The sequence below is a fragment of the Pagrus major genome, chromosome 24 (assembly GCF_040436345.1).
Source record: "Pagrus major chromosome 24, Pma_NU_1.0".
NCBI lineage: Eukaryota > Metazoa > Chordata > Actinopteri > Spariformes > Sparidae > Pagrus > Pagrus major.
In genome coordinates, this window is record NC_133238.1 from 18226517 (window position 1) to 18239611 (window position 13095).

Below are 13095 nucleotides of genomic sequence, written 5' to 3' on the forward strand. Positions count from 1 at the left end.
AAAATGTTTTTTTCTCTGAAGATTTTCCTCCAGCGTTTCAGCTCTGTTCTGTTGAAGGAGATAAGAAGTAAACAACAGTTTCATTTGTGGAAACGTCTTTTGTCTAACAGGCTTTGCGGGTTCATGACTGTTTAACTCTCTGTTGCTGGTCGGTCAGCTATAATACGCAGTGACGACTGAAGGCAGATGTGTAATGGATCCGTGACCTTGTCCTACTTTCCTCCACACAGATACTTCCTGAGCACAGAGGACTCTGCACAGCAGAGGCATTTATACAGGTAGACTCTCAACCAAACTCTACTCATCGTTTCATTATTTATCTTCCACTGTTCGGTGTAAACACGTCGTCTCCTTCCTCTGACAGCGTGTCCACACTCGGCCTGTTTCCGCGGCGATGCCTCACCTGTGGACTGAAGGAGGACTGTTTGTTCTTTGATGCCGACGTCAGTCCTGACGCACAGCACGCCATCCTGTACTGTAAAGGTCAGAGACAGGCGAATAAATCAGTGAAATGTGCTGAGTATTGCCTTTAAAACAATCCAGCAAATAACTAATTATGAAAAGTTTATCGATCTTTTAAGAATGATGGTGGTTTACAAATTACGTGTTAAATTGCATGAAACAATAAAAACATTCTGGTGCTCTTGATGGGTCTAAAACTTTAAAACTTGAGAAAAATGTATCTTAACCTGACAAATAAGTCAATATATTTGGCTTTAATTTCTAATTGTGTCGACAAGATTTCTCAGCATCTTGTGTTGGATTCATAAACATATTTCTTTCCGTCCCGTCGCAGGTCCTGGAGTTCCTGCTGTGCTGCTTCTCAGTTTGGATGACGAGGACTGTGAGTGCTCTTTATTCTGCCCAATCTGAAACCATTTTATGTTCCTGTGATGTTTGTGTGGGCAGGCAGATGTGCTTTTTCTCCCTCGTCTGCTCTGAAATGGAAAATAGTTTGCAGCAATTAAGCCTCATCATCTCATTTGTTTGAAAACATCGGCAGCTGTCGGGTTTGATGCCTGCGCCAATCTGCACCTGCAATCATCATGTTTGTGATTCACATTTTGAAGGGCCGTGATTCATCTCCTATATTATTATTTTTGATATAGTCAATACTTCTGTGGGCGCTTACAAAGACATTTTTATAAAGGAACATTTGGAGGAATTCTTTGAACAGATCAGATATTAAAACGTGTGTCACTGTGTGATGCTACATGAACAGTAGAGGAGCCCTGCCCGCTGTATGGATCAGTGGTTATAAAATAAAAATGCAGTCATGCTCTTTCATCGCTGAATATTTCATGTGAACGGAGGTCTTTCATGTCTTTACGTCTGCACGACCTCACGCTTCACCTTTGCTTCTACGGCGGCAGGAAACACGAATATATGAACAGAAATATCAACTTAGATCTGCAGCTACTCACGCTAACGTAATCCCCTCATGTTGAGGCAGGACGTTTATAGAGTAATTGTTCATTTAAAGGTGCAGGTCTGTATTTTATTCGCCATATGTATTTGCAGCAGAGATTCAATGACACCAACAGCTCATTACTGCCCCCTGTGGCTGGAGGCCAGAAAACACTCACTGGTATTTTATGGTTAATTAGAGCCGCAGTTGTAGTGGGTGTTTATTTCTTTCTTTCAACAATGAGCCGAGTCAATATGCGAGTACTACTGGGTTGGTTTCGTATATATGTCCATCTGGTTAACCTCCTGACCTTTTTATATTAAAGCTGCAACAATTAGTTGCTATTTTTAGTCATCTTTCAAGCAGAAATATCAAATATTTGCTCGTTCTAGCTTCTTAAATTTTAGGATTTTCTGCTTTTCTTTGTCATTCGTGACAGTAAATGAAGAGTCTTTGGGTTTTTGGACTGTTACCATGGTCAAAAACGCCTATAGGACTTTTCTGATTTTGAAATAAATACATTTCTAAAAGTACTTTAAGAATTCTCCAAGGGAAATGTTTGCTTCTTTTAGTATTGCTCACAGCCTTATTGGAAATCTAAACTTATGAAAACGAAGTAGTGGTGTCCTTGAGGACTGTCTTTATACTATCAAACTCAAGAAAAACACGGGTGCACATGAGAGGAAAAACAAATTTCCGGCGCTCATGCTTGAAGCAGGAACAAAAATACTTGAATTAGGTTCAAAACATGGCTGCTTACAGATCAATAAAGCACTGAAATGTTTCAACCTTGGAGATCTTCATCAAGGGTTCATGTTGGTCATCTGTTTCTATTCTACGAGTTCTGATAAAATCCTTTAGGAAAAAGTTTTGGTTCTTTCAGGCTTCTCACAGTCCTTTGTTTGGATAAAAGAAACAATCTGGGATGACTTTTGACGAAACAATTAAAGTTCTCCCAAAAATGAAAAGTCAGTCATTATCTCCTCACCACTTTTCCAATGGAAAGTCAGGTGGAGTTTCATAGTCCACAAAACATTTCTGGAGCTTCACAGCAAAACAGCGTTGCAGCATTCTCCTCAACAACTGTAGTAGATGGGGACGTTTTAAAATGTAAAAACACATCTGAAAAATGGCTCCATACAGCTCCACTGAGTCTTTGGAAGCAATTTGAGGAAATAATCACTGTTAAAATAATTAGAAGATTGATCGATAATGAAAATAATCATTGGCAGCCTTACTTTATAGAAGAAGGTAAAGTTTTTAGTTTTTCTGTGTACGCCTGTGTTGTGTTAGTTTTCCCGCTCACTCTTCGTTGGTTTGTCCGTGTTCATGGAAATTAGCTGAAACGACAGGAACTCTTTACTCTTTAACTGAACACCTCTGGCCCTGCTCGGTTTTCAGAATTTCATTTCGTGCAAATAAATAAAAAGCAGCTCAAATCTGAATTTTTATTTCACAGCATATTTCATCTTGGAGAACAACCTCCCTCTGCGGTCGGCGCTGGAGACTAAAACAACGATTCAGTCGGAGATCCGGATGATCACTAATGACAACTTTGGTACAAACGATCTACACTTAACAGCTGTGTGTGTGTGTGTGTGTGTGTTTGTGTGTGTTGAGATCTTTTAATAAATTGAGATAATGAGCTACTTAGAGGCAGAATGAGTGTGTTTGTGTGTGTGTGTCCTCTGGTTCACCTCATTGTTTCTGTCTCCTGCTCACAGAGCTGCCTCTGAAGCTCATCTATCCTCCCGACTTCTCCGAGACCTACCTCTACGGCCTCCTCCTCATTGTGTAAGCCCATTCCACTTTATTACATTTGCATTTTTTTCATTTACCGCAGCAGCACTGTGAGCTTCAAAGGCCGAGCTCAGCGAGGACAGACTCACTCCTCTCTATAGCTGCAGGCTGTTCAATACATCTTATAAATCAACAGCAGTAATAAGTGAAAATAAAAAGGAATTATAGATGAGAAAATGTAAATTTAGCATTACATTTTTTATCTTGGCTACAATTTGAACGACCTTAAATCCTTTTTGTATGCAAAGTAGTTTCAGTAAAGTCACAAACTGTACAATTTCTTCTCCTGAGCTCAAGTTCAAACTGTTAATATATACAAAAACGGCAGATTAGCATGATAGCATTTTACATGCTTTAATTAGCAGTGCAGCTACATGTTGCAGCATGCATTTAATTCGAAAAATTCGATAGTTATCAGAAGTAATGTTCTGATCCTGATAAAAATACCCCAAAACTGTACGGTAGTAAAGTACGGTACTTGGGTAAATGCAAGTTGTAAGTGAGTAAATGTAGTTACTTTCCATCACTTCACACAGCTCTTTAAAAAAAAAAAACTTCTGCACAGTTACAAAAAATATGGAAGAGGGTGAGGGCCAATGTAAAAAAGAAATTTGAGTTCTGACTTTTGGCCCTAATGTCAGTAAAAAAGAAGAAAAAAATCGAAAAAGTAGAACAAACTGTGTGTGGAAGCATCAATAAAAAAAATATTTGTGTATCTTGCATTCTAACTGTGTTCACTGGTTGTCTGGTGGTGATGGGTTGTAATAATACGGTTGGATTGTAAAACAAGAAGCCAGTGATGGAGCTCGTAAAGTGGCTTGTGAGGTGTAGTTTCCCCAGTAAACACACCGACCTCTTCGGCTGTCGCAGCTGCAGTGTCTGTGGTACGGAGGTCGAACAGGTTGGTGTGTTTACTGGGAAAAGCACATAATTTGCTGTATCGCTACCAGAGCTACAGTATGAGAGACATTTTGAGTCAAGCGTAGAGAACGCAACCAACAAAGGTTATAATGGCTGACATATCTCGGTCTTGTCCTGACAGTGACAGTTCTCCTGGCGACCAGGCAGTGACAGAGGAGTTCAGACCGGACTGGGACTGGGTTCTGGTGGGATCAGGGCAGGTCATTGTAGCACGACTGGACGGCAGAGGGTCGGGGTTCAGAGGTCAAAGGTACTTCACAGAAACACTCAACATGTCTTATGTCTTTCCTGCATGTTTTGACTCAATACATAAAATGAAAGTCAGTCTTATCTAATGACGTCTGAACCTCATCCTCCTTTTCTTTGTCACTTCTCAGGATTTTGCAGCAGGTCCACCAGGGCCTCGGCACAGTGGACACACAGGACCAGATAGCAGCTCTGGAGTACGTAACACATTTTTGTCCCGTCTGTGTGCATCATTTCAGAGGGTTAGTTCAGATTATTTGGAGTGGGGTTGTATGAGGCACTTATCCGTAGTTGATGGCGGTCAGATCGCCCACAGTCAGGAGAGGCAGCGGGAGTACCGCCACAGAAGCTAAGTGATGTAGTTCTGTGGATGGGGGCAAATAATAAAACAATGTTAAGTGAATGCTGCATTTCAAATATTTTCACTGCTTTCACTTCGCACCAGACAGTGCTGTCTGTCAGGGAACCAAAGCATTTATATCCATCTATGCTCTCTCAAAAGCTACCAGACTTCTTTGACAAAAACAGTAATTTTGCCTCACAGAACACAGGAATTTCTGTGCTACCGCCGCCTTTCTCATTTAGGTTGTTTGCAGTATTGTGTGACTTGGTGAATCCGAACCAACGCTTAAAGTCAGACAACAACACAACAGACCAACCAATCCAGGCTGTCGTAGACGAGCAACTCCAGTGTTCTGCAAGGTAAAATTACTGCTTTTGTCAAAGGAGTTTGGTGGCTTTGAAAAGAGAGAATAGATGAATAAAACTGCTGCAGTTTCCTGTCTGAAAGGGCTGTCTGATGACGAGGTAAAGCTCTGGAGATATTATAAAGTTTGGGAAGAGTTTCTTTATGTCTGGTCTGATTTGTCAGATTTCTATTCAATTTGGAAAGACAGAGCTTCAGTGCTGCTTGTCTGTGATTTGAATTTCACAGATGCCTTTTTGAATTGTTTTGTGGAGAAATGGCAGCAATCGCATAAACAGATGGGTTTAAATGAGGGTTTCATTAATGCAGCTTTCAGCAACACCTGTGCTTGATGAAAGTGTATAAACAGAATTAGAAAACATAAAACGTTCAACATTTTCTTAAATTTGAATTTAATTTGAATTAAAACACAATCGCACACCTTTTTTAAGTGTCCAGGAAGGTTATAAGCAAACATGTCAAAAATATATTCAATATTTTCAGCTACGTAGATGTGAATTTACTTTCAGTGTGAGCAAAGTGAATATTTCTGGGTTTTTAACCATTGTTCAAAGAAAATAACACATTTGGTTACTCGTTTTGCTTCCTTCCTGTTTTTTTCATCTCTTTTCCCAGCAGTTCCTGAAGGCACCACATGAGTATTGTCAGTAACTTCCTGTGGCTGTGACCTTCTTACTGTTGGTCACTTGATCATCTGTAGATTAAAACTTCTCAGTCTCTGTAAATCCGAGCTTCAGCTGAGTGTGTGAAATGAAATGTAAAAAGCTTCTGATACAGAACTCCACTTGTTTTTTGGTTGATTTAAGATGTCTCCTCTGTGCACCTCAGGTACCTGACGAAGCTGCCGTTTGTTGATCGCACTCGAGTCGGAGTCTTTGGAGAGGTTCGTCCATCAGACTGTGAATTAATCGAACCTTTCACCCTGATTTTTCAGCTGACTGAATGCATGTGCAACTGGATCAATCTGTGTCCACCGTGTGGTTTAAAATGCTCAATGAGGCTCATTTAAACTGTCTGACAACTCAATTAACTCACACAGGGTAATTTAAGAGAGCACATTGTTATGAGATTAGATACAGCCTGCTGCTTATGTGTGTTTTGTTACTTCTGGACCGAGAATCAAAATTACAATACCTAAAAGAATCCTCTGTTCCAAACTGCATTTAAAAATGTGTATTTTTAAGACAATAATTGAAAAAAAGTGTACAACTTTCCCTTTATTCTCTCTAAAAGTAAATGTTAAACACCTTTTCTGTTTTTTCTGCTTTGCTTTAATCTAAATCAAGAGATTTTTTACTTTAAACAGGACTACGGTGGCTTCCTCACACTGATGATGCTGAAGTCGACGGAGAAGCTGATCCGATGTGCTGCAGCTCAGGCTCCTGTCATCGACTGGACAATGTACGGTGAGCAGTCCTTCATATATCTCCTCTTCTTTAATCCACCCTGCAGGGACGTGGAGGCTTATTACTTCTGCTGCTGCAGCGCTGACGTCTTTATCCTACATGGTGTATTGTCTGGGTAATGTGACTTTAATTATCCTCAGGTTCTGCTTTCGGGAATTTGCTCTTATTGAATTTTAGGATGAAAAGCTTCCTTCATTTCTGGGAGCGTCGACTGAGTATTGAAGCAACTGTATAGCTGAGGAGATGCAGCTGGATGTGATTATAGTTTAATAGACTTCTTCTGGTTCCTGTGTTTGTAATGAGTGCAGGCAGAGCAGGAGAAGGATTTGGCTCACACAGTGTATATAGGTTTCTCTTATGTTACTGTTAAACATGTCAAATCCGTTAAAGATCTTAAGACAACATACAACAACTTCACCTTCATATCTCTTCCAGCTTCTGCGTTCTCGGAGAGATATCTTGGCTCGCCTTCAACTGAGGAGAACAAATACCAAGTGAGCTGCTTTAATCAATATTCCATCTGTTGCTGAGCTTGTTTTTATTATTTTTATGTCCCAAATTGCATATTTTCCAGCAGCCAGATGCATAAATAAGAAAAAAACAATGTTGGTAAGGCGGCAATAAAACCCCTAATCTGAAACAATTCCAAACCAATAAACACATAATTTAAAAATCAACCAAAACTATCATAGTTTAAAAAAACTACACGGACTGCCTTTATAATGTTATGATTTTATGTCTTGGCTTACTGCTCTGTTCTCACACAAAAAATTATAATAACGGATATAAACAGAAAGTTAAATAAAGCTTGTAACTTGACAGTTGATTGTAGAAGCACCGAGCCTCAATAATATAAATGCAGAGTCAACCTTGACTTGGAACAAGGTCCGCAAGTCATGTGCAACAGCTTGATCCAGGATGTTGTAGTGGAGACAAGTCTCTGTAAAGATGTGGTGAAGGCAGGTCTCTGTAAAGATGTGATGGAGGCAGGTCTCTGTAAAGATGGGGCAGAGGCAGGTCTCTGTAAAGATGTGATGGAGACAGGTCTCTGTAAAGATGTGGCGGAGGCAGGTCTCTGTAAAGATGTGATGGAGACAGGTCTCTGTAAAGATGGGGCGGAGGCAGGTTTCTGTAAAGATGGGGCGGAGGCAGGTCTCTGTAAAGATGTGATGGAGACAGGTCTCTGTAAAGATGGGGCGGAGGCAGGTCTCTGTAAAGATGTGATGGAGACAGGTCTCTGTAAAGATGGGGCGGAGGCAGGTCTCTGTAAAGATGTGATGGAGACAGGTCTCTGTAAAGATGTGGTGGAGACAGGTCTCTGTAAAGATGTGATGGAGACAGGTCTCTGTAAAGAAGGGGTGGAGACAGGTCTCTGTAAAGATGTGATGGAGACAGGTCTCTGTAAAGATGTGGCGGAGGCAGGTCTCTGTAAAGATGTGGTGGAGACAAAACAATTATTGGAAAATCAATTTCTAAAATCATTTACTTCCACTGACTTGAATAGAGCCACAACTGAGAGGCTGCTGGTGCTCAACATTTTAGACCAAAAGAAAAATACTTTTCTTTTCAGAAAATCTCTATTTTTTTTCTTTCTTTTTTTTTAGTCCAGGTAGAAGCCACAAAGGTTTGTGGAGTAGACAACACGCACAACTTAATGAAAACACACTCTGCCTCATTCTTTGGTTCAATTCACAAACAAAACAGTCTCCGTCTGTGTTGCAATAAGAACTAAATTTGGCCACAAGCATTTCAGGCAACACTCCAAATCTTTGTCCTTTTGCAAAACACACAAACATGAAAAATAGAAAATGCCAGAGGCTGAACAGAGAAATTACACAATTGTCCTCTAAGTGAAGGTTGCAGTCAAAGTCTGTTTTTCCCTCCTAAGTGGGTTGCCTATAACTGGGCCAGGGTACGCTATTTTTGTGACTGTCACAGCTGGAGGTGGGGGGTCTGCTTTAAATGACATCAGAAGGAGGGAGAATGTGGCACGATGTGATCAGACAATAATCAGCGGGACATCATCACTCAGCCCGACCTCTGAGACTGAAATGGGTTATAAAGCATCCGGCTGTTGATGTGCGGTGACTGACAAACCGGAGAAACCTTCCTGTTTCAATCCCAGCTGGGAACAAACTGAATGATGAGATTGAGATATCCTCCAATATAACAGCCACAAACCAAACTCCCCTGAGCAATAGATCTAAATGCAATCTAAAATACCAGACACTCACCAGTTATGTGAGCGTGAAGATATTTTTCTCTGCAAATGTTCAATTCCACTACACACTATAAAGGCCAAGTCGCTTTCAAAATATCCCTCCATGACCTTTCCAGGACCTAATTCCTGCTCACGCCGGCGTTGTTAGAGTTTCACAAACACAACAGGAAACATGGTCGTGTTTCATCATTGGTTTTTAATACCTTTTTTATCCATTGTCTTCATTTGTTTTATTATTTTAACATTTAATTTTTTTATTGTTGTAGTTAAGTCTAACCAATTGAGATATAAAGTGTAAATTAGTGAGTTTTAGAGGTGCTGGTTGAAGGGTTTTTCAGGTATCTGAATTGTATTTTTAAGGTTATACTACAAAAACCCTCAACATGCACTCTCCACTTCATTTCCCCTCAAAGTAACTGAGTAGCACTTATGTTACGTTTGTTGCCGCATAAGATGTGTTAATTACCTTTGGACACAGAATCCTCTGTTCAAAACTCCATTTGAAAAACTATATTTTTAAGGCAATACCAGAAAAATAACTCCTGAACACACACTCTTCCAATTATTTTGCCTAAAAATATATGTATATAAGTATAAGTCCTGGGTATAATCACACTAAAACCACAACAAGATATAACATGTTAATTATTGACATTTAGAGGTGCTGGTAAGTGGGTTTTGTGACGTTTAGACAGAAACGTCCTCTGTTCCAAACTCCACTTGAAAACCTGTATTTTTAAGACAATACTAGAAAAATAACCCACTAACATTGACTTTCCCCTTTATTTCCCAAAATGCTGAACTATTCCTTTGAGATTTTACATATAAAACATATAGGTTATAAAATACAATGTATTGATGAAGAATCTTTCTTTATTTTGTCTCCAGGCATCTAAAGTCCTGCCCAACATGAAAGGTCTGCAGGGAGGAACTCTGTTTCTGGCTCATGGTACCGCTGATGGTACGAACATTTCCTTGTATATTATTCCAACGTATGAGGTGTGATGTTCAGTATAACCTCTAATGTGTGATATTAAAGGTATGTGTGAGTCTTTTCAGCCGGTCGTTGTGTCCTTTTCAGAAGTGAGCTTGTCCGTGATGCAGAACATTAAAAACGTGACCTTGATGAGAGCCGGAGCTTTTATATCCCAGCAGTGGAATTAACCTCGTCGACTCTTGTTTCTCCACAGCGAACGTTCACTTTCAGCACTCGGCAGAGCTCATCAAACACCTAATAAAGATCGGAGCCAATTATACTATGCAGGTAAACACTACGCTCTGAAACAGAATACATTTCATCCTGTAAAAAATAACTTAAACTGTGCAAATTTCACAAAGACAGTGAAGTGTGATTTATACTGAATATATATACAGTGTGTTGCAAAAAAGTTACAATCCTGAATAACAATCACAATATCTGGGGGAAGAAAGTCCTCTGTTCCAAACTACATTGGAAAAACTGCGTTTTTAAGAAAATATTACAAAGTTGTAAGAGTCTCTAAGGTTTAAATGATACAGGAAGTGTTGTAGTTGCCAAATAATGACAGAAATATGTTTGTCTAATACAGAAATTAGTCTTGCACAGATTCTGAACATATAATCAACCAGACTTCACCTGTAAATGTCTTTCTTTTCTTAATAATGCCCCCAAAAGGTTTATTTTTTTAAATGTTAATATTTCGAGCACATTTCAAATATTTATATAATTACGATTTGGAAATGTTGGTAAATAGTCGGCCTCATTCTGTACATATATCAATACCTTGAAGGAGGAAAAAAAGTCCTCTGTTCCAAACTGCATTGGAAAAACTGCGTTTTTAAGACAATACTACAAAGTTCTAAGAGTCTGTACGGTTTAAGAGCTTTAAATGATACAGGAAGTGTTGAAGAATCCAAATCATGACTGAAATATGTTTATCGAACATTAATCTTTGTTTCAGCAAAAGTCTTTCTACTGAAAAATGTTTGTTAGAAAACATTTCAAGTATTAGAAATACTTGTACAAAGCTCTGATTCAAGTAGTTTATGAAATATTGTGCGGCCGTAACTCATGTGTAATCTTTTATGGGTTTTCACTTTAGCTGAAGGCTGACATCCCTCTGTGATCTCAGATCAATTTAAAACATCCTTGAGCTCATAAAAACCTTACTTCACCATTGAATAGACTCAAAAAACACGCGCTCATGGAACAATAAATGAAAGTTATTTGTTTTCATGAGAGGGAAGGGACATTTAGAGAGACGGAAACAAAGAAAACCAAACTAAAAAGTGGACTTTGAGTGGAGACAACGTCAAAAATCAGCTCAATACAAGAATTATTCTGATTTTCAGGAAATATATAGATGTAAAGTATGTTCCAAAGATCCTTCATTTTTCAAGTGGACTTTTGTATGACCTTGTGTGTGCTTATATCTTCCTTACTCGTGCATCTGTCGTGTTTTTGGGGACAGATCTACCCAGACGAGGGACACTTCCTGTCAAGACGCAGCCGGATTCAGCTGACTCACTCCCTAATTGGTTATTTTGGAGGATGCCTGCTTGACGCATCATCATTACTCGGCCAACAACAACGAGACGACGAGTGAGAGCGAACGTGGTCATTACCAGAGTGTGTTTATGAGTGTGTGTGTGCCCCTGGTAGACTGAGAGAGAGAGAGTGTGTGTGTGTGTGTGTGTGTGTGTTTTATACCTGTAGCACAACGTTTGATGGACAAAACAAGCTTCTTCAACATATCAAGTATAGTTTCTATCACCTCAGTAGAATAAAGCTCCTACAGTCGAGTATCAAGTTTCACCTGTAGATCAGAGAAGATGCTTCATTTTTGTGTGACGGTGAGATTTTTTTAAAATTCGACAAAATGTGAGTGAGGTTTGGTGAAGGAGGTGATAGTTTCTTTTTGATTCCACTGGCAACCATGACAGGCTTCTACTGGCACATTGACCTGAAACAGAAAGACACGTTTATTTGTGGACACATACTTTGACGATTACATCCCTTGACAGTGTTTTGTGCTACTTTCATGCATCTGTGTCATGTAAAAGCAGGTTTAGTCATTGTGGTTCTGGTTAAAGTCCCTGAAAACTTAAAATGTCATGTATTCCTCAACAATGTTAAATATTCATGACTGAAAAGGCAAAAAACTGAGTGAAGTTTGGACAAAAACATCCTTATTATCAGTCAAGCTTGACAGCTAGACAGGTTAGTTCAATAAAAGTGCTTTACAGATGACAAACAAGCCAATGACAAGACGGTACAAATGTAAACAGTAAAGCAATTTGAGACAAAATGCACACGAGGGAAAGAAAATGATGAAAATGGAATAAAACCAATAACAGAGTTGGAGCTGAGGCAAGAAAACAAAAACAAAACACTCACCTAATGCTACAGCTAAGGCTAACAAGCTAGCGTTGTCAACACAAAACATTAGTGACATTAGACGTAAGATGGCAGCATGTCTGTGTTTGTGTTGAGTTTAGCCTCTGACCGAACGCAGCACTCACCGGAGACGCTGGTTCTTTCTGTTTTCCTGCAGCGTAGTTTCTTTTTCCCATCTCCTCTCTGTGTGTTCATGAAGTAAAGTGCATTTCCCCTTTCACCAGTCAAATAAGAGAGTTACAGCACATTACAGTGGAGTTTGGGTTAGCATGCTAACGATCACATGCTATGATTGACACTGGCGGTACATTCAAGACCTTAGAAGCGTTAGCTAATTGCGCTAAGGAATAAAAATAGTGTTGGTATCATTTACTCGATAAAGTCGCTAGGCTAGATCTTAATGAATGAATGATACGCCGTGCTAATCACTCTAAGAAAGAGTTAGCGTACTGTTACCATGGTAAAGTGACAGGACACGCCCATAATTCACACAAGGTATGATGGGGGCTAGTTAGCCGCTGTTAGCATATGACTTTTATTACTTTACGTCAACATTTCTAAAGACTGAAACTTTACCTGAAGGTGTGAAGGGAAGCAGAACATTTGTAACCGTGAGACGACCTAAAAAAAAAAAAACCCGTCTGTCACGTCAAGTCTCGTGTATTCTCGTTTCCTGTTTACCAAATATGGTAACAGATCTGTGAGGTCATCGAGCCTGTAATTAGACAGCAATAGAGCTAAACACATGTACAGTACTTTATGTTGTAAGATCTTTTTTATTACAGTCTCCTGTTCAGTATTGGTGTTTAACTGAGAGTTATTTATTTATTTATTATTGTTTTACAGCAACTTTTTTGACTAATAATTTAAAATTTGTGGGATTAGAGGGGCAGGAAGTGATTTTTGTTGTTGCAGCAGTTTGTTTTGTTTTTTACATGATGATTTACTGTAATTTCTGCTGTGATGTCCTCATGCACTGTTCGTGACAGTTGCAGGATGCTATTTGCTATT

At 39.4% G+C, this 13095-nt stretch overlaps 1 protein-coding gene across 1 annotated transcript in view; it reads left to right on the forward strand.

The window, feature by feature from the left end:
• Nucleotides 1–11761, forward strand: part of LOC140992175 (inactive dipeptidyl peptidase 10-like) — a 36317-nt gene extending 24556 nt beyond the window's left edge. The window contains exons 15-27 of the mRNA XM_073462452.1: nucleotides 231–278; nucleotides 365–483; nucleotides 797–844; nucleotides 2868–2966; nucleotides 3133–3202; nucleotides 4251–4379; nucleotides 4507–4572; nucleotides 5910–5964; nucleotides 6388–6487; nucleotides 6923–6981; nucleotides 9597–9669; nucleotides 9899–9972; nucleotides 11159–11761. Coding sequence (XP_073318553.1) covers nucleotides 231–278; nucleotides 365–483; nucleotides 797–844; nucleotides 2868–2966; nucleotides 3133–3202; nucleotides 4251–4379; nucleotides 4507–4572; nucleotides 5910–5964; nucleotides 6388–6487; nucleotides 6923–6981; nucleotides 9597–9669; nucleotides 9899–9972; nucleotides 11159–11293 — 1075 coding nt within the window. The 3' untranslated portion in view covers nucleotides 11294–11761. The remainder of the gene's footprint in view (nucleotides 1–230; nucleotides 279–364; nucleotides 484–796; nucleotides 845–2867; nucleotides 2967–3132; nucleotides 3203–4250; nucleotides 4380–4506; nucleotides 4573–5909; nucleotides 5965–6387; nucleotides 6488–6922; nucleotides 6982–9596; nucleotides 9670–9898; nucleotides 9973–11158) is intronic.
• Nucleotides 11762–13095: the final 1334 nt, after the last annotated feature.